The sequence below is a fragment of the Thamnophis elegans genome, chromosome 3, assembly GCF_009769535.1.
Source record: "Thamnophis elegans isolate rThaEle1 chromosome 3, rThaEle1.pri, whole genome shotgun sequence".
NCBI classification, from domain to species: Eukaryota; Metazoa; Chordata; class Lepidosauria; order Squamata; family Colubridae; genus Thamnophis; species Thamnophis elegans.
In genome coordinates this window covers 16,636,319-16,657,897 of record NC_045543.1, presented here as the reverse complement: position 1 = coordinate 16,657,897, position 21,579 = coordinate 16,636,319, and the positions used below count along the sequence as shown (strand labels likewise).

The following is a 21,579-nucleotide window of genomic DNA, read 5'->3' as shown; positions in this document are numbered from 1 at the left end:
GTACCTTTTGAATGCTGGTATTCAAATAAACTGAAGAAGACATTTCTTGGGTTTTATTCTTTGAATCAATCTTCCCTAAAAGGCAGAGGACTCTTTTGTATAGACTGATCCTCAACTTATTAATCATATCAGCTAAAAAGAAAGATGCAGCTGGGGTAACATCAGCACAAGGGTGAGAGCCATTTCCCAAAGTCTAGACCAGAATTTTTCAAACTGTCTTCTACAGATCCCTAGAACACTATAGGCAGTTCTCAACTTATGACCATAACTGAGCCCAAATTGTTGTTGTTAAGTGGGACATTTGTTTTGCCCCATTTTATGGCCTGTCTTGCTATAGTTGTTAGTGAATCACTTCAGTAACACAGTTGTTAAGTGAATCTGACTTTCTCTTTGACTTTAGCAATAGCAATAGCAATAGCAGTTAGACTTATATACCGCTTCATAGGGCTTTCAGCCCTCTCTAAGCGGTTTACAGAGTCAGCATATTGCCCCCACAGTCTGGGTCCTCATTTCACCTACCTCGGAAGGATGGAAGGTTGAGTCAACCTTGAGCCAGTGAGATTTGAACCGCTGAACTGCAGATAACAGTCAGCTGAAGTGGCCTGCAGTACTGCACCCTAACCACTGCGCCACCTCGGCTCCTTTGAGTTTGCTTGTCAGAAGGTCGCAAAAAGGATCACATGATCCCAGGACACTGCAACTGTTATAAATGTGAGTCAGTAGCCAAGCATCTAAATTTTGATCATGTTATTTTTTTCAGTGCTGTTGTAACGTTGAATGGTCACTAAAGAACTATTGTAAGTCAAGGGCTACCTATATAAGAACCAGCTGGGGTTCCATGAGAGACTAGAGGTAAAAAAAAACCCTGTTAACTCCAACACAATAAATCTTCTGTCACCAAAACTATGCTTTTCGATCACAGATTCCAGTTTTTTAAAAAAGAAACCTCTAAGAGGTTCCATTCCCTAAAGACATTAAAAAGCCTCTGCTCTAGATCACTTCTTCTAGTTAGCCAATTCATATCATGCCATTATAATGGATATAGCCAGCCATGAAACACTATTTATCAGAAGATGAACATGTGATGTATTTTAGTAGCCTTGATATTCTCCACCATAATATTTGACCTTTTACTGTGCTTCCAGATTGTCCCAATGCATAATTTTTATTGGCTAAGAATCATAATGAGGTTCATATAGGTGCATGAGACTTGTGCTGTGATTTAAAAATAAAATGCATTCATCAATAGATTGGCTTTCTTATGTACTGGACACCATCTAGAATGTTTTATAAAAGATTAACAAATGATGATTTGTATTGGTATTGCAAGAAATTTGAGGACAATTTAATCATATATTATGGCCATATTTTTGGTTATGCCCTTTTTGGAGTAATGTTACACATTACATTGACGGAATTATTGAGAAAATCCTAGTTTTTAAAGATGCCTACATTGTAGTCATTTATCCACTAATTACTTAGAACTTGACATGTTCAGAACAAAGGAGAGTTTTCATGTTTTAACAATAGCAAAAAGTATAATCCTTAGATGAGAAGATACTATAATTCCAGGTATGAAGGACTAGATTTCAGAGATGCATGATTTAGGAATTTTTGAGGGAAATTATATATTTGGTTAATCAAGAATTGTCACTTTCTCTTCCTTTGGGAAACATTTTTTGAATATTGATGGTCAATATTTTTTAAAAATGTTCCTTTTGAAAGATTTGTAAAATCAGGTGAACTTGGGATATAGCTGTAACTATAGTTTCTCTGTGTGTTTCAAATGTATTATTACTTAAAGTTTTTCTTTTATACATGGTAATTTTATTGTATGTGTGTCTGAAAATGAATCAATAAAAGTATGGGTTGAGGAAAAGCCTGTCAGGTATTGAGGAGAAAGATCACAAGCACACCAGTATCATGTTCAGTATTCTATCTTCTGCTGAGATAAAGGGGCAAAATGAAGCCCCAAGAAATCCTATAGATCATCAGTCCGCTGCTAAACACCAATCCTGCTGGGAGGTTTTCAGGGAGAACTCCAGAAGCAAATTAAGGTTGGTATTACTGAATGTAGCTGAGAAATCTCTCAGATCCAACAGTGTAACTCTTTAGTTTCCAATTACTTATCTGTCCATATTTATAAGATCCATGTTGAATTTTATCTCCTGCTTTTGTCAGCCAATTACTTTTCTGCATGACAGAATTCACAATGTTGAAGAATCAAATAAGTTATCTCCTACTGTAGTTGTCAAAGTTTTAGATATCATCTTTTTAGAAAACCTCTCTTTCCCCCATGCAATATGGGAGACGGAGAGTATCATAATGTTGTAAAATACTTTGAAAATGTTATAGAAATGTATATACATTTTGTATGATCATAACTTTTCCATCTTTCAAAGGATCTATGCTTTTCAATTAAGCAAAATAGCATTGCTTTGGTATAAGAGACTGGGTTTTAGATTTCTAAAAACCAGTGTTTATTTACGGTATTCTGAGCAACTTTTGTCCCAGTTGTGCAATTTGTACAATTGAACAACTACTTTGGTAATTTTGGAGATTGTTTATCTTCATCAAACAATATAATCTTGTCACAAATATAGCTCATAACCTGCCATAGATAAGATAGATACGAATCATCTTTCTCCATCTCCCAAGAGGTTTCTGATGTTAAGAGGTTTCTGATGTCATCATTCTACTTTGAGTAAAAAGATGTTGGGGACTTGAAAGTTTGCGGTTATAAATAATAGAGGCAATGCAAAAATATAGATCCCACCACTAAGCCTGTTATGATAGAATTAAGTCTTGTGACAAACTATTGCTATAAAATTACTTGCCAAATCACAGCAGGTGGCAGCACCTTGTCAACTTCAGCTAAGCAGAAAAAAAAGAAAAGCTAAACATCATAATATCTACATAGGAAACTACCAGGAATTCCCACAGCTATAAACTACACTAGAGAAAGAAAACAAATGACAAGAAAACTACATGTTTGTGTCGGTTGAATCACTTGGAATTTAGAATGAACTAGGAATGTTATTAACAAGAACCAACATTTGTCAATTGTGCTCAAATTTGAGTTATTTCATGCATGTAATCCAATTACTGAATTTTGAAGAAGACACACACCGAAAAGGAGGAAAATCTGAATTCAGCCCTACCAAAAATTAGAGTTAAATACAGGTAGTCCTCGACTTACAACCACAACTGAGGCCAAATTTATGTTGCTAAATGAGAAATTTGTTAAGTGAGTTTTGCCCCATTTTACAACTTTTTTTGCCACGTTTGTTAAGTGAATCACTGCAGTTAAATCAGTAACCTGGTTGTTAAGTGAATCTGACTTCTCCATTGACTTTGATGGTCGGTAGATCACAAAAGGTAATGACATGACCCCGGGACACAGCAACCGCCATAAATATGAGCCAGTTATCAAGCATCTGAATATAAATCATGGGACCATGGGGATGTTGCAATGGTCATAAGTGTGAAAAAGGGTCACATAAGTCGTAGTAACTACGAACGGTCACTAAATGAATTGTTGTAATTCGAGGACTACCTGTATCTCCTGGATGCAAGATCCCTATTAATGTGATAATTCATTATTGCGATGAAAGCGAGGAGCAAAAAGTGCGTTTTAATTGTCCTAATCGCGAAAAAGCAAAGCTTCCCTCTGACTCCTATGAGGCGCCTAGTCGAGAGAGAGAGGGGGGGGGGGGGGCGGAACTACACTTCTCGGGCAGAGGAGAGGAGGGAATCTGTGCGCCGACGCACCTTGTCCGAGTCCCGGCGCTGCCTTCGCCACCACGGCAGTTTCGGGACGAAAATGGCGGCAGTATCCGAAGAACACCTGCCGCCGCGTTCATTCACGGCTGGGGCTGCTGCTTCGGCTATCCCTACAACGGGGGGTTTATCTCAGGGTCCGCCCGGCGGAGCCGGCGCCAACCCGCTGTCCCGCAAGCTCCGCAAAGTGCTAGAGACGCGGTTGGAAGCGGACAAAGTAAGTCAGGTTGATTCGTCGCCTCCCTTTTTCTCCCCTTCCTTCCACCTTTCTGAAAAATAAAGCCGGCTCTGTCTCGGCTAAAAGGCAGAGGACAGAAAAACAGGCCCTAGCTGGCTATTTTGAGCTTCCATCATCCCCAGCGAGTGTGCTGCTTCAGGGCAAGATGAGTGCTGTAACTGAATACACTGGAAAGGGCTAGTTTTTAGTTAGTTAGTTTGTCACTCATGTACAATAGAATAGAATTCTTTATTGGCCAAGTGTGATTGGACACACAAGGAATTTGTCTTTGGTGTATATGCTCTCAGAGTACATAAAAAACAAGATATATTCATCAAGAATCATAAGGTACAGTACTTAATGATAGTCATAGAGTACAAATAAGCAACTAGGAAATAATCAATATCAATGGTAAGGATTCAAGCAACAAAGTTACAGTCCTGCTGTAAGCAAGATAACAGGAAGAAGAATAAACATGATATAAACACAGGAAATGGGTACAAATAAATGGGTACTGTAGGACAGGACAAGGATTCCCTGTGATTCAACCCGGATGGGGATAGAAATGTAAGATATTCACTTCAAAAACCCACCATGGATCTATGAGCTAAGTTCTGCACCAGCACCACTGTGTTATTTGACACCCAGAAATTGCTGCCTACATGTCCTGTACCCATTTTTCCGAAAGGATTAGATCTGAGAATTGAATCCCAGAGTGATTATTTAAAACTTGTGAATTTGTTCATGGCATAGCTGCAGTTTAAATATATGATGGGAAAGTGAAATGTGCAGGATGAGCAATGTGGAAACTGGCTGCTCTTAAAAGCATGTTCTGAAGGAGATTTTTCCATTGGATTGTCTCTGTGATGACTTATACTCACATGATGTGTATTATAATTTGATGCTGCATTTATCAAGTGCTTTTCTCAGGAACCATCTGTGAAATGTATTAGTGAATTAAATGCAATTCGCAGGATTATTAGCCAAATGATAATGTATGACATGGCCCAATTATTATAGTAAAGTAAAACAGGTTCTTGCTTACTGAAAGAACCATGGGCAGTCTGTGGTCCATGGATCATACAGTCCCTAGATCGATGTTTGTCTTCCCTAGAGCATCTCTCAGATTATACTACAAAATGTGGTACTAAAATGCTGAAATATGGATATGTGCTTTTTGAGTTGCATGAGGAAGGATGGAAGAAGCTAAATCTATATGTTATATCTCTAGAAGGTTTGACATACTTTTAGAACATCCTGCAAACTAGAAATATCCATTTCACTTCCTCACGTAAACTGCCACATCACCTGTAGTCTAAAGAATGATCAATAAAATTTCAACAAATGTGGTTATGGGGTCTAGTGGTTGAGGTAACCAGGCTAGAAACTTGGAGACTATGCATTCTAGTTCAGTCTTACCCATGAAAGCCACTGGCCTCTTTCATGGCCTCTTCACAGGGTTGTTGTTGTGGGAAAATAGGAGGAAGGATTATTATACAGGTAGTCCTTGACTCACAGTTGTTCATTTAGTGATTGCTTGAAATTACAACAGCACTAAAAAAGAAATGTATGACCATTTTCACACTAAAACCAAGCATCCCCACGGTTACATGCTCCGAATTCAGCTACTTGGCAACTGATTCATATTTATGATGGTTGCGGTGTCTCAGGATCATGTGATTCTGTTTTGTGATACTCTGACAAAGTCATTGAGAAAGCCAGATTCACTTAACAACCATGCTATTAGCTTAACAGTTGCAATAATTCACTTAACAACCGTGGCAAGAAAGGTCGTAAAATGGGGCAAACCTCACTTAACAAATGTCTCACTTAGTAATAGAAATGTTGCCCTCAATTGTCACATCATGTGACTTGCATCACATTGAACGTCACAGAATCACTGCTACATATTGGTCTCCAAAAATAGTTGAATAGTTCAGATAGATGGATATGAATTAAAATCCTCAGTGATATCAATACAGTATAGCAAAAATGGATCGTCTGTTTTATGATGGTATTTTGACAAATCCAAGCCACAAATTCGTAACACATCCTAAAGTTTTTATATGTAAATTTTTGGTGCTGTATTAGATTAAAGTTTATGTTAATGGTTGTTATAAAATGCGTAGCACAATGTTTTTTGAATGGCAAAATTATGGATTTAAGGCATGCTTTATGGATTGGGAGGGTTAACATAGACACTCATAATTTATAACCACAGTTTATAACTGTGGCAACAGATTACAGTGAAAAAAGTTCCTTGGGACTATTGTGGGGCCCAAACCATGCATTTAAGACATGAATACCGTATCCTCATATTATGCATTTAGGCTATAAAATTCCATTCTTTGTTTACAGTCATCATATTAAATGTATTATAGAATAATTGATTTTTTTTCCTTAACGCTGACCCAAAAAAACCATCCTCAAGTTTATTTCAACATCTGCTGATTAGTGCAAAAATATAAAGAAGGAAGATCTTTATGTGTTCTTAAATGTATACAGATACTTTACAAAAGAAACTCACCTCTCTACAAACAGGCGGCATTATCAGCCTTGAATCTGCCTCATAAAAGATGTACAAAAGGCTGTATTTTGTGAAGCATGGATCTTCACAATTAGTATGCACAGTCACAAAAATATTTTCAATTGCTGGTCTATTTCATGTTCACAGATTTAGTGATGCTGCTATGCTACCAGAGTTAGGTGTGAAGCATACACACAGTATTTATAGCAACAGATAACAGATCTATTATTTAATCATAACTCACAAGTGTGAGTACAAACTGCATTGTGAAATCATAGATCTTGTGATGTATATGATTTGTTAGCAAGGGAGACCTCTATGAGAAAGCAGGTTTTAAGTTATGAAACTGCCTTTTAATATTTGTATCGTAATAAGAGAAGAATAGAGTTGGAAGGTTGGACCTTGGACGTCTTCTAGTCCAACCCTTTGCTTAGGCAGGAAACCCTATACCATTTCAAACAAATGGTTGTCCAATCTCTTCTTTAAAATTTCCAGTGTTGGAGTATTCACAACCTCTGGAGGCAAGTTGCTCCACTGATTAATTGTTCTAGCTGTCAGGAAATTTCTCCTTAGTTTTAGGCTGCTTCTCTTCTTGATTAATTTCCATCCATTGCTTCTCCTCCTGCCCTCCAGACAATTCTCTGTGCATACTTTGTGTGCTTCTAAGTGCTTCTTTTGAAGGAGAAAGGAGGGAGTGCTTTTTCCTGCCTTTTGAACTGCACTAAAGCTGTTCTCTACAGCAGAGATTCCCCTGTAGTTCCTCTGGGGTCATGGGGACCAGAAGGCCTGCAGATGTTGCCTCAGTGCCTACCATAAATTTCTGCCATAGCTAATTTTTTTGTTTGTGACTGGTTAGAGCCATGTTTCAAGTGGCAAGAAATTGCTCACGGCAAATATAATTCCCACAACATGCTCCTAAGATATGTTAAAAAGCCAAACTATTAGCTTAAACTAAGAGCCGAGGTGGTGCAGTGGTTAGGGTGCAGTACTGCAGGTCACTTCAGCTGACTGTTATATGCAGTTTAGCGGTTCAGATCTCACTGGCTCAAGGTTGACTCAGCCTTCCATCCTTCCGAGGTGGGTGAAATGAGGACCCAGACTGTGGGGGCGATATGCTGACTCTGTAAACCGCTTAGAGAGGGCTGAAAGCCCTATGAAGCGGTATATAAGTCTAACTGCTATTGCTATTGCTATTAATACTATACCTTATATACAGCATATACTACACTATACTATACTGTGTAGTTTAGTCTATGCTTAGAAGTAATTAAATGTGTCATAAAGTGTGTGTTTTATATTTATTTCAAATATTTTGCACTTTTAACATGAACAAATATGGTGACTGAAAACCTAGAACTACGTTCCCCTTAGGGTACTTTTTTATATCTGAATTGTTAACATTGTCTTTATTGCATATTTTTGCAGGAAATGTTAGAAGCGCTCAAGACTCTTTCAGACTTTTTTGTGGAAAACAGCTTGCGTACCAGAAGAAATCTGCGCGGGGATATTGAACATCGTAGTTTAGCTATCAATGAAGAATTTGTCTACATTTTCAAACAAGTGAAAGAGGTATAGAAAAGTATCATGAAACTTACTGAAAAGAATCATTCTCAAGATAACCTCCTCTGGTAGCTGCTATGCTGCAGGTTGTTATATAAATCTACTGTTTTTCTTATGCATTCTTTAATACTTTCTTCAGGTTTTTTTTTAATTAGATGAGTAGAAAATACAGTTTAATAAAACAATGTGTATATTATTTGACAAATGTATTCATATAATCAAATTAAAAAGATATAAAATGTAATTATGTTTGAGCTCTCTTTACTTTAACAGGATACCCATCTCTTTTTCTTCTCCTATAATTTTTCCCATTTGTTCTGGAGGTTCTCAAATTTCTGGAGCAAGTTTCAAGGACTTTAGATGGCAAGGGAAACTTTTCAGTTCTGCTGGCAGAAGTAATATTGAATTTAGTGAGAGAAATGATTGATTCACTGAAATTAATACTGAATTGAATCTGAAATAATAATGAATTTTATTATTTATTGATTTGAACAAATGTATTAATTATTTTTTTTCTAAACCTAAGTTTTTTTGGGCATGAGGCTCTGATGAAGAAGCTGTAGGCAGTTGGTGCAATGACAAAGAAGCATCATTGCTGTTCTGTCCAAAACCTGTGGTCTTTTAATCTGTATTTAATGTTTTAAATGTTTTAATGTTTAAAACAGATGTAATCTGTTTTTACATTTATAATTTTTAATATGTTTTATTATGTTGTAAGCAGCCTAGAGTTGCCTCAGTTTGCAAAAAGGGCAGTGTATACATTTAATAAATAAATATTTTAGGCCATCTGTCATAATGTATATTTGTAATGTCATAATGTGTATTTCTATGCAATTTCAGGAGCTTGAAAACATCAGTGAAGATGTGCAATTAATGAGCAATTGCTGCCAGGATATGACTAATCACTTGAAGGTATTGTGCAGGTGGTAGGGAAATTGCACATTTTTTCCTCTCTGGAAATGTTACTTTCAAACAACACATTGCACAGAGTGTTTTTTAATGGGACTGTAAAGATTGTTCAGGTGCTAAAACATTTGCATGAAACAAAATATTGATGCATTTTTTGAAGCAGCTCTATAATGTACCTGAGTCTGTTCCAGAATAATCCTCTCTTTAGCCTGGCAACATTAAACTTGTTTCATGTTAAGAAAGCAATATATGTTTGATATATACATATATTTTTTTTAAAAGGCTCACCCTGTGTCCCAGTCAGTGAGAGGAAACAAGAAATTTTAGACTCTTTAAATTGCCCTTCTACTCATTCTTACCATAGTTAAGTAATATATATTTAAAAGTTAAACTAAGTCGTTAATAGCAACTTATTTTAATCATCCATATGTCTTCCAGGCAACTAAGGAGCAAACTCAGGATTTGATTGTCAAAACAACAAAACTTCAAGCAGAGAGGTAAATGTTTTCCCCTTAAGATAAATGATAATGGTGTTGTGGATTCCATCATTCACTTTTTATTCTGAATAATAATCTCCTTAGGGCTACTTTATGTTGCCATATTAGGTGCAGCAATCTCTCAGATAGTTTCTAGAGAAATAATTTCCACTATGTGATATGGTAAGATGTTAGTGCATCCTGAACATCTACTAGCTCTGCTTTTATCTTTGAATTTAGGCAATAGGTTTAAAAAATGGATGTCACATGAGAAGGAAATAAAATGGTTTCAAAGCTTCATTTATTAACTGCATTTCTAAATTTCACAGAAGATGAATCTTTGTAGATATTTCACAAAATAGAGAAAAATCAATAAAATACAAGGCCATTAAGTTCTAAAACCTAAAACTAGCATTAAAGCAGTTTTGGAATAAAACCAAAATATAAGCCAGCATGTATGCAATGATATAAAATATGATTTACAGCAGTGTTATTGTATGTAGGAAGAATAAAAAGAATCTAATATTCAACCAAAAGGCCACAATCCAAATTTCAACTAGGCCTTTCTGGGAATTCCATTCTATTCTTCTATCTATATATTGCTCTATACTGATTTTTTTAAATCCGAAAATCATATACAAAGTATGTTCTGATATGAAGTCCCTCCATTTATTGGGCTTTACCCTTCCGAAAGAATGACTCTTGCACTTTTAAGTACAAGTACATAAGTGGTAAATCCTTGTCGTGTGTGTTTCAAAATTTGTGGAATTTTTGTGCCGAGTAATTAGATATAAATTTAAGGCTGGTTGAACAATCATAAACTGGCAAATATTTCCAGACATTCAGTTTTCAGTTTATTAATCAGCTGCTTTCTCCTATTGGTTCATGGAGTTCTTCCTCACATCTGCTGTTTTAAGACACACATATACAATTTTTGCTATATATCATTTTTAAGTAGATAAAATGTCTGTATTCTGGATGTCTATGTCTCTTTTAACAAATGATAAAATTGAAAAAATGTTGAACTTATTTTACGTTAAACACTTTTGAAAATAGAAGGCATCAGTTGACATCAGATCCTGATGATTTCTGAACCCTTGGAAGAGTTCTTTTCCAAGCACAGAGGAGAGATGACATACTCTCATGGGGTTGCAAAAATGGAGCTCAAATCCTGATGAATTGAATTTCTGTTTCTGCATCCCTTGGGAAAAATTCCCTTCTGTGTGCAAAGGAAAAATGACATCCTTCTGTGGATTGCAGAAATCAAGCTCAGATTCTGATGAGTTCCATTTCTGTACTCCCCATTGAAGGAGTTCCTTTCCATGCACGATAAAGGCAGCATGATAGATAGAGGCTGCATAGATATAAAGTGGGTAGTGTGCCTTGGGGTGGGGTGGGAGGCCTGGCACAGCCCACATTCAAGTGTGTATCCCTCAGAAGCTAAAAATCAGAAGCAGGGTTCCTCATTCCCCCACCCCAGGCACTGCATGCTCCTTATTTGGGATTCTGCTTAACAACCTGAAATCACTTAAGAACTGCAAACACTACTGTTGGATTTGCAATCATTGAGTGAAGCAGCCACATGGGCATTTAAGTGAGATTGACACAGACAGACTTCCTGTGTCATCTCATTTAACAACCACTTCGCTCAACAACCAAGATTCTGGACTCAGTTTTGGTTGCAAGTCAAAGACTATCTGTAAGCTCCTACTTCCCCTTATGTCCATCTCCTTTTCTTTTTCTTCCTGTTCTGAAGATGAAAGTGTACCCTCTAAGACTTTTCTGTTTGAATGGCTGCCAGATCCTAAGCTTATACAAAACAAATTATAATGGTCATGAACGGAATCAATTTTTTTATTGCAGCCAAAGGTTAGAATTAAAAGCACAAATAGCAGATGCTTTCATAGCAGAATTCCAACTTTCTCCAGAGGAGATGAACGTCCTTCGATGCACCAGAGATGGGTCAGTTACTGAAGTAAGCATCCTAAAATACATACAGTAACCTTATTTAACATATTGAATCAGACTTCCTTTTCTGATCACCATTTTCTCTTTGGATAATATGAATAATTGTGCTACTTGCAGGAAAACCTTCCAAAGCAGATATATAAGGATAGAGTTTTTAGAAAAGAATTCTACCCTTTGCAAAGATTCTGGCTGGAAGAGCCTACATAAAAGAATCTTCCGTAATTCAGAGATGGGAGTAGTTAGGAAGTGTTCATAACATGAGAATGGATTATAATCATTGGTGAAGAGAAGGGCCATGACTGAAATTCGCAATGTCCACTTGTGGAAGTGGTGAAAATAGCTTGATACTACATAATACTGTTTAGCTGTATCCTTGGAAATAATTGTTTAGATTGTAATTGCCCACTGTGCTCAAGTGGGCAATATTGTCTCTTCTCTTTCCTGTTGCTAGTCCGTCGTACCTAATAAAATAATCAGCTTCTAACAGAGGCTGGTATCGAAACAAAGGGAAACTGTTCTCCTTAGCAAACAGCAATAAAATGCTATGGTATGCTTAACCTTTAGCCACAGTAGCAAATAATACGGTACAAAGGAAGTATGTGCTGCACAGCAATCTTTATTTCAAACTACAAAACTCTGGCTCAATGTAGCCTATTTGGAACACAACACTGAACAAGTCTGGAATGAGCGAAGTCAATTTGCTTTGGTTTCTAAATTGTATGTTTTTGGATGATTGTTCTGAGTTCACAGTCACTCAGTATATAATGAGATGGTGTCTTCCTTACAGTCTCTCGCATTTGAAGACCTGATGGCACTTGCCACTTATGAGCAGATTACACACAGATACAGAATTTGTATAGACAATTATAATGATATATGGAAATTGTTCTTTATTTTCTTCTCTTAGACAATGCATATATTGCCATTACTATTTTTAAAAAAGGGAACAAAACCAATATATTTTTATCACCATCAAAAGTAAAAACATTAAACACATTTCAGATCCTCCGTGTATGACACTGTCTCTCTATGTTATGGATGTGCAAAATGTTTCAAGTTTAAACCCACCTGAATTTGTAATACCGTTTTGAGTTTTAAATGCTACACTGCAAGCATGAAACAGCAGTCCCCAAATTTCAAGCCAGCTGGGGATGAATTTTGAAAGTTGTAATCCCAATACAAGTACCAAGTGTGCTGCATTATGATTATCTGAATGTACAATAGCTATGTAAACAAAGTTTGAGTAAAATATCACAGCTTTTAATTTTGAACTTTTTTTATTAAAGAATTTTTTTAAAGTATTGAGACGAATAAAGCAAATTCACAATGATGTCAAGATTCTTCTGCGCACCAGTCAACAAAGATCAGGGTGAGTTCACACTGTATAAAGCAACTGGGACCATCAACTAAGTAAAACCTCATAAATTGAGTTGTTAACATATTGAGATTTATATTGGAAAATAAAAACATGAAGACAAGTATAAAGCCATCCAGGTTTAGATGTTTTTGCACTTTTTGTAAAGACTTTTGTAAAGAACATGTTAAATCTGCAGGCTGGAGATTATGGAACAGATGGCACTCCTCCAGGAGACTTCTTATGAACAGCTGTATCGTTGGGCCCAAGGTATTATAGTTATTTTATTTTTTCCCCCATTAAAGTATTCTTTCTTGTAGATGGAGATAGGTGGCTTTTAGAAGTATGTATGGCATGAATGTAGCTACTACTCTCTGCTCAATTTTCTTCAAAATGTATAAGATTGTTAAGGCAGTTTCTGGCAAATCAGTTCGCACTTGCTGGTACCATTATAACACTATTATAATCTGAAATTTATTTAGGAATCTCAAACGCTACTTTTCTGTACCAAATAATCTACCGAAATTTCAGAGTTTAGAAGTATATATTCTGTAATCTAAAGAAGGTAGCAATAGCATTTAGACATATACTGTTTCATAGCACTTTACAGCACTCTCTGAGCAGTCCACAATGTTAACATATTGCCCCAAAAAATCTGGGTACTCATTTTACCGATCTCCGAAGGATGGAAGGCTGAGTCTACCTTGAGGCAGTCAGGATTGAACTCCAGACTGTAGGCAGCATTAGCTTGCAATACTGCATTCTAACCACTATGCCACTGGGGCTTCTTTAAAGAAGATTGTATTTTGATAGGGATGATTTCCTTGTTTTTAAACAACAGTAGAATTTAAAGCTGCTTTATTGTTCAGGCAGTTCTTAAATCTCTGCTTTGTCATTCTTGTAGTTCTCTCATCCTAAAATTGGTGGTTTTTATATTGATGGTTTGTTACTATTGCTTTTCAGCTTGAAGACAATTTGGACATACTCTTCTCCTCTGTCTTCTAGACATGAACAATCACTGCCATTGTGTTTCTCTAAAAAATCTGGCTTTGTTGACTGTTTGTAGAAAAAGTCTGCATCCCCACTTTGTTTGTTTTATATAGCCATGGTGTTTTCCACAGCTTCTTTGTGGCTCTCTCTGTGTTTCCCATAATAAGTACCCACAGGAAGGGTGGACGACTACTCCTAAATATACAGAGGGCTTCTGCCAGAGTGGCAAAGTACAGTTGTATCTTAACTAGACTTCACCAGGGCAGCTGAATTTAGACTGTGGCTTCTACGAAAGGGCACTATAAAAATGTAATCTTTTCTCTAGGATTCAGTGTTACCAATGAAACGAGGAGCGAAATGTTGTTGAATCCTTACTAATACTGACATCAGACTGTTGGCTTGTTTACAGGTGAATGCAGGGCTTTAACACAAGAAACCTGTGATGTTTCTCCAGTTCTAGCTCAGGCAATGGAAGCTTTGCAAGACAGGCCTGTTCTCTATAAGTAAGTTTCTGCTTTAGTTAAGCACGCAGCATGAATATGTGGAGAAAATTAACTATGGTGGGGATGTATGTGTTTGTGAAAAGGTTGGTCTCAATTCTAAGTGACCATTTAGAGAGAATTTCTCCGGAATAAGAAACAAGGGCTACTATTGAGAATATGCATGAATTTGCCAAAGAGCACTGGTAAAATGATTTGAAAGTGATTCAGGCAAATCACCAAAGTCAGTGGGGAAGCCAGCCCAAGTTGTAACTCCAGATTGACAGGTAGGGTAGTGGCTGCTGCCAGATAGGGAAGGGAACGACAGGGTGTGAGTGGCGAAGATCAGGAATGATGTTTGAGGTTGCGCAAGAAGCACAGGTCAGGAATGTACATGAGGGTGTTGGGCTGTGCAAGAGGTTTGCTCAGGGCGGGTGCAAAGGGGTGCCTAAGTGGCATGGGTTTTGATGTGTGTGTGTGTGTGTGTGTGTGTGTGTGTGCAGGTTGGGAAGAATGCATGGGTGGGCAAGAGGGTATGTAAGGGGTATGAGGGAGGTGCAGTGAGAATTGGGGAGGACTTATTCCTGTCACTTGCAACTTTTCCTGCCCATTGACTTTCTTGGGAGAAGCTATCCGGAAAGGTTGCGAGAGGAGCTCACGGGACTGCAGGATGCTGCAACCAATTGCAACTGTGAACTGTGGCCAAATTGCAATCACATGGCTGTGGACATGCTCAGACAGCCAGAAGTCCGTGGACTGGTTGTAACCATTGTTAAGTTCCCTCATAATTTTGAACAATTGCTAAATGAATGATCATAGGTCATAGGTCGAAGACTACCTTTACTGTTAAAAGTTGAGGAAAGACTTGAGTTTGTGGGTATTTTATAAAATATTTTTTATTAGTAGGCATAATTGTAGTTACAAACAAGCAACTCCTCTCTTTTGAAGTTACACTGCATATTTTGCTTCTTCCCTTATCCAACCCTTTTCTAATGGCAAATCCAAGTCATTAACTCAGTCATTAATCCATTTTCAGCAGAAAGCCCATACAAGGTTTCCATTGTTTTATAAAAACCCTTATTATCCTCGTCAAACAAGTTAATTTTGAATTTGTTTCTCTTAGGTGGTATTCTGGCTTAATCAATCCTTACTCTGATATTAAAAGGTCATAGGACCTGATCTCTATCTACATCTTCTTCCTTTCATCCTAATGTTTTTTAGACCTCGATAATGCTCTCTTTACAATTTTCATCAAGTTGATCTCTAAAAACCCCTGGTCTCAAACAAGATTCTGCATTTTTTAAATCCAGTAATAGTCCATTGCCTGTTTCTCATCTCTTGACTTGATATTTCTGTTCTCTTGCCATTATTTCTGCTTTATTTTTCACCTTAAATTTAATTTGTTTCACTTCTCCATTCAGTTGTCCTGCAGATTCTTCAGAATTATTTTTCATCTTTCAGATCTCTTTTAAATAATACATTCATGTAAGCAGTTACTGATGCTGTTAATGTAGCTGTAACTTTGTTCCCCAGTTCCTCAAAGATCCTTTGGAATGTCTCAAGTGTAATACCTTGTTCTGTCATCTCTGTTAAGTTTCACTATTTTGCTAGAGGAGCCATTCCAATTGTGAAAGGGGAAATAAAAGTAAAGACATTTTTCTTTTTCCTTTTCTCTCTCTTTTCTCCATATCAGGCCTGTCAACTAGCGGCTTGCGGGCGGCATATGACCCGCGCAGGACACATCCACCCCGGCTCTGCAAAGGCAAAAAAACCATTGTGATATGTCACAATCTAGCCCACGACATGATTGAGTTTGACACCCCTGTTCCAGATCATTAAACCTATTCAACATTCCATAATTCTTTAGTCAGATGGGCTTGAGCAACTTTCCTTATCTTTTGTTTTGCAAAACTAATCTATTCAAATAGAACTCTTTCCCAGAGAAATACATATTCAGTGTTTTAATTGTTTCAAAAATACTTTGTTCAATAATTCCAGATTCCAGATTCCCTTTGTTTTAAACTTTCTTAGTTTAAACTCTTGGCAGGCTTTTCGTTTTTAATTATTTTTAAATCCTTTAAAGCAGTGTTTCTCAACCTTGACAACTCTTGGCAGGCTTTTCGTTTTTAATTATTTTTAAATCCTTTAAAGCAGTGTTTCTCAACCTTGACAACTTGAAGTCCACAGGACTTCAAGTTGCCAAGGTTGAGAAACACTGCTTTAAATGGTTTCTTTGCTCTTATCTTTAATCCAAGATAAAGGAACATTCACTGAGTAGTTCGATTACTCTGCTGCTTCAAAAATATTTTAAACTTAAAAAAATAAATGTCTTCCAAATGTGCTTAAATAAAAGTGTGGAGGGTGCAAACCCATGTAGCCTGGCCTGTGGCTGTCTATCCCATGGCTCCTGGCAATCAGACGGATGGGATATCTATGGGCTTCCTTGTGAGAAACAGCCTTTTGGAGCACAAGGGGGCAGTCTTCTGGATTTAATGCTGGGCTACTGGTATTTGCTACCACGCTGTCTTCCCTGTTCATAGAGGCACATCGATTTGCATTCCCCCCCCCCCCCCCACTTTGGAAGCTGGGATGAATAAGATTTTTTATCTGTAGATCACCCAAAAATAGAAGAAGTCAAGAATGATTAATTTAATTTAATTCAATTTAATTAACAGTAAAATGCAGTTAATACGATTACTTCCTAATTATTTCATTTGGTTCTTCTTTGTATGATTACTTTTAGGGATACTTTTTATGGGTCTATATAGGCCGCAACTAAGGCATTCATAAAAATGGCCCAGAAGTCTGCATTCTTTATTATTTAGATATTATGAGATATCTTGTGAAAAGAATATAAATATATTTCAGATTTACCACAAGGTGGCAATATTGGAATGTCTACCACAACCATGTCAACAGCTGTCTTATCTTAATACAATATACCTCACTTGATACATGCCTCGCTGAAAGTGATAGGTATATTCTTTAGGCATCTTAGAAATGAAGATGAATTTCCCCCAGATATATTCCTTAACTTTTGTCCCAAATTGACGTTTCTTCTTACGAAAACCTTCATTTTTAATACTAGAATGTATTCCAGTATTAAAAGTGAAGTTTTTTTTAGGATTCCAAAGGGTAGAAGTGATAATGAGTTTCTCACCAAAACTACAGTCACTTCCCCTTCGGTTCTCCTCATCCATTTCGCAAGAACAATAAGGCATCAGGTTCACATACAGCATACAATACAGTCATACAAAAAGATAAATGGACTTGTGCTATTTTTAAAGACTTAATATTTTGAGGTTGAATCAAAGAATAGACTGCCTTGGTTTTTCCAACAGATGCTTTCTGCTGAATTAAAACATAATTACAGTTGGAATTATGGAATTAATATGGAGTTAAATGTGGAATTGTGTTGTTTATTAATATAAGCATTAATTTATAAAACTCCCTTCTCTTTTTGTAGCATTCTTTGCTCTTTTAAATGTTTCTTCTGGAGTTGTCCTGGCTATTGCTAGAACAAATAATGGTTACAACTTGTTCCAGTTGGCTTATTATCCACTAATTTAAAGCAAGTAAACAAATCATTTTACTTGTTTTCAGGCAATTTGATAGTGGCCTGAATGCCTATGTTTTCTAGTTTGTGTAATTTCTGTAATTTCCCATCTTATATTGAATCCTAATGAAAATGATAGTTGAAACGGAATAAATAATTTATTTTCTTATGTTTTAAAACGTAAGTGGCTGTTTGCATGCTGAAGCATGACAAACAAAAGTATGATTTTTGTGGCCATTAAAAATACGTTGGTGTTGGGCATCTGCTGGTAAATTATCTAGTCAGTGGAATTTTATGCATAATATTCTTACATTTCCATAAAACAAGGCACTTTGATCACTAAGGAGGGCAACTAAAATGTCCATAACTTGTAAGCCCATATTTTTTCTCCCATTATAGATATACTCTTGATGAGTTTGGAACAGCCAGAAGAAGTACTGTGGTCCGGGGCTTTATAGATGCTCTTACTAGAGGAGGTCCAGGAGGAACACCTCGACCTATTGAAATGCATTCACACGATCCTTTGAGGTACATTACTTGTGGCATTGCACATTGTATAGCATTAATAACTATGAATAGGAAGCCTCATTTTTAATAGATTAATGTTGTTCTTTTGGCTTTAGATATGTGGGAGACATGTTGGCTTGGCTGCATCAGGCTACTGCTTCCGAAAAAGAGCACCTGGAGGCTCTCTTGAAACACATAACCACAGAAGGTATTGCAGAAAGCCAAGAATTGTGGGTTTGGGATCTTCCGAGGCAGGAGTCTGAGGAGGGGAATTTCATGAGAGACTGCCTACTGCCAATTACCTCCACTAGGCCAATAAGATCCCATAGATTAGGCCTCCTCCGAATTCCATCAGCTGGTCAATGTCGACTGGCAACTACTCAGAGGAGAGCCTTCTCGGTGGCTGCTCCGACCCTCTGGAACGAACTCCCCATGAAGATTCGTACCCTCACCACCCTCCAGACCTTCCGCATAGCCCTTAAAACCTGGCTATCCCGACAGGCCTGGGGCTAAAGACTTCAACCCCACCCGAATAGTATGACTGTTGTGCTTTTTAACGATGTATTGTCTTCATGTGTGTACTTGTCTTGTCCTTCCCTCCCCCTGAATTGTGAGCCGCCCTGAGTCCCCTCAGGGAAAAGGGCGGCATACAAATAAAGTATATTCTATTCTATTCTATTCATCTGGGGTTTTTTGTCCTAAAGATTACATATGGGGTGAAGCTATGTGCTGCTGGAAGAATGTGGAATCTTTACCACTTTAGGAGAAGCACTGTTTTGGGGGCAAGACAGTGGCTGCATTTCTTTTTTCTAAATGACAGGGATTAACATTCCTATTTTTAATGTGCACTGCTTTTATTTTCAGGAGTGGAAGAAAATATGCAAGAAATAGTTGGGCACATCACAGAAGGGGTTTGCCGGCCACTCAAGGTGAAATGTTTCATAAATGTTTTTATGAAAGCCCTTGGTATTAAAACTGCATTGGCCCCGTATGTTAAGAAGCAAAGAAGAAAAAAGCAGTTTACAAATAATAGCATATTTACTTGCATAAAAAGGAATTTTACTGATTGCTTATTTCCCAAGGAGAATGCATCTTTTATTATTATGTGAAACAAAATTGAATAATGAACGTGCAGTATTTAAAAAGAATACTGTAATTTTAAAATTGTACATTATTTTTTCTTGAAGAGGAAGTGTGTATTTCAACAGTATGTTCTTAAAATGTTTCTTTAGGTTCGAATTGAACAGGTGATTATAGCTGAACCTGGTGCAGTCCTTCTGTATAAAATTTCTAATCTTCTCAAATTTTATCATCACACCATTAGGTAAGCAAACTTTTAAAAGATTGTTTTGGGAAGAACTGGTTGTGTTCAAGGGTTCCATTGTAGTATAACACAGTGCCCTATACTGCAATGTAATATGTGGCATTGAGAAATGTTGTTACATAGCTTGATGCCATCAGCACTTGGCAGTTTCTGATCATATTTAAACAGTATCAGTGACAATATTGAACTTTATGGAACCTCAATGGATAATCCCATTACATACCTCACTGTTGTCATATACTTCCATCTCCCATTGAATTGGAGCAGAGTTAGTTGCTCCTGGTTTGGATTGGTTCGGGTGAACCAGTAGTGGTTATTGGGCAGGGGTCGCTGAACAAATAGTGACAGCTGGCTCACCACACCCCTGAACTGGCCCGCTTAGACACTCGCCCTGCCTTCCGTTTTTGTGCTTTTGGGTGGAGCAGAGGACCACACAGCTTCATCAAATTCCTGCAATGGGTAATTTGAGCAGTGGCAATGAGAGGCGCCCAGTCAAGCAGGCGGTGGAGCATAGAGCCAGGATGTCGTGCAGGGCCCGCTTCCCTCCACCCAAAGGCAGGAAAATGGAATGCAATAGGAGGAACCCGGATTAGGGTGGGGGCGTCAGAACCCTCTGCATGCTGCTGAGGGCAGCTGGTGGTAGCCAGAGTGCAAGCCCCTCTGCTTTCCCCCTCCCTTGCCTCACTACGCCTTCCTGTTTGTGACCCCTCAGTCTAGACGCACTGCGGGGAGGCGAGGTGAGCGGAATTTCAGGCTGGCGGCGGAGACAATGAACAGTGGCTAAAGCGAGCAAGAGCTCAACCCAGCCAAGTCGAACTTGTAAGAGGAAGAGGTACCTGCCTGAAAAGGAGAGGCGGTGGTTGAATTGGCTGGGGCATAGAGGAGGCCACCTTGAATTCTGGAGGAAAGACATAAAATAAATGTAACAAACAAACAACATTTAGTACTTCAGGGTTGTTAGGATTGGTGCAGGATCTGTTGATACAATCCAGAATTGTCTTTCTATGGTCCTTTGGGCCACACTATTGTGAATGTAGGGCACAAGCACACACGTGCAATCCAGGCTCTGCGATTTCCCACAGCCCCCATCGCGCCTGGGGGTGTTTGGGGGGTTACAGCCGGTTCCTCCCCCCCCCCCTTGTCCTGAGTCAGGATTGGGTGAACTTTTTTCCCTCCCTCCCTCCCTGCTTGCACAGTCCATTATTGCATTATTGCATTATTTCCTGTCTCCTACCCTTCCCGTTGTTCTCTGCCCCCCCCCCCCCCTACTTGCCCACCAGATTTATAATTACGTATGTGGCCTCCGGGCTGCAAAATTGAATGCTTTGATTCCTTCTAGGAAACTTACAGCTTTTCCACACCTTAAATCCACTGGTGGTCTATTTTTGGGAGTTTTTCACCTCTCTTCCCCCTCCTCCTCTCTCCATCGGAATCCCAAAATTTTTTTCCACCGTTTTGGTGGACGTGGCTTGGTGGGGGAGTGTCATGTGACTGAGTGTGCATAAGTGATTGGCCACACCCACTCAGTCACATGCCCCCTGGCCACGCCCACAGAACCCATAGTAAAAAAATTTAGAATCCACCACTGAACTGGAGATAGGTCTATGTGATTTGGGAAAAGATAGCTTCTCCATGGCCATCTAGGAGAGGCCTCTAAGAGGAGAATGGTGGGGAGCCCTTAGGCCTCAACTGATAAATTTGGCAAATGGTGTAAAATGTATTCCTGCATCACTGAACAAGACGGACTTTTAGGATGGAGTTTTAGAGAGCTGTTTGACTTAGTGATTAAAGCACCAGGCTAGAAACCCCGGGACTGTGAATTCAAGTCCTGTCTTAGGCAATGAAAACCAGCTGGGTGACTTTGGGCCAGTCATTCTGTCTCATCCTATTATATAAGGCTTGGGTGACAATTTCTAGTCAACTGGTTAATTT

The 21,579-nt window shown here is 38.1% G+C and overlaps 1 protein-coding gene across 2 annotated transcripts in view; it reads left to right on the top strand.

Annotated features, from left to right (window-relative positions):
• The first annotated feature begins 3,770 nt into the window (after window positions 1–3,770).
• COG6 (component of oligomeric golgi complex 6) overlaps window positions 3,771–21,579 on the top strand; it is a 32,371-nt gene continuing 14,562 nt past the window's right edge. For both annotated transcript variants that reach the window (XR_004254985.1, XM_032213389.1), the window contains exons 1-12: window positions 3,771–3,997; window positions 7,950–8,093; window positions 8,925–8,996; window positions 9,432–9,490; window positions 11,333–11,444; window positions 12,724–12,806; window positions 12,991–13,061; window positions 14,191–14,284; window positions 18,216–18,344; window positions 18,440–18,531; window positions 19,188–19,252; window positions 19,556–19,647. Coding sequence is in view for 1 of the 2 variants with exons in the window: in XM_032213389.1 (XP_032069280.1) it covers window positions 3,824–3,997; window positions 7,950–8,093; window positions 8,925–8,996; window positions 9,432–9,490; window positions 11,333–11,444; window positions 12,724–12,806; window positions 12,991–13,061; window positions 14,191–14,284; window positions 18,216–18,344; window positions 18,440–18,531; window positions 19,188–19,252; window positions 19,556–19,647 (1,187 nt within the window). In the remaining variant the exon portion in view is untranslated. The remainder of the gene's footprint in view (window positions 3,998–7,949; window positions 8,094–8,924; window positions 8,997–9,431; window positions 9,491–11,332; window positions 11,445–12,723; window positions 12,807–12,990; window positions 13,062–14,190; window positions 14,285–18,215; window positions 18,345–18,439; window positions 18,532–19,187; window positions 19,253–19,555; window positions 19,648–21,579) is intronic.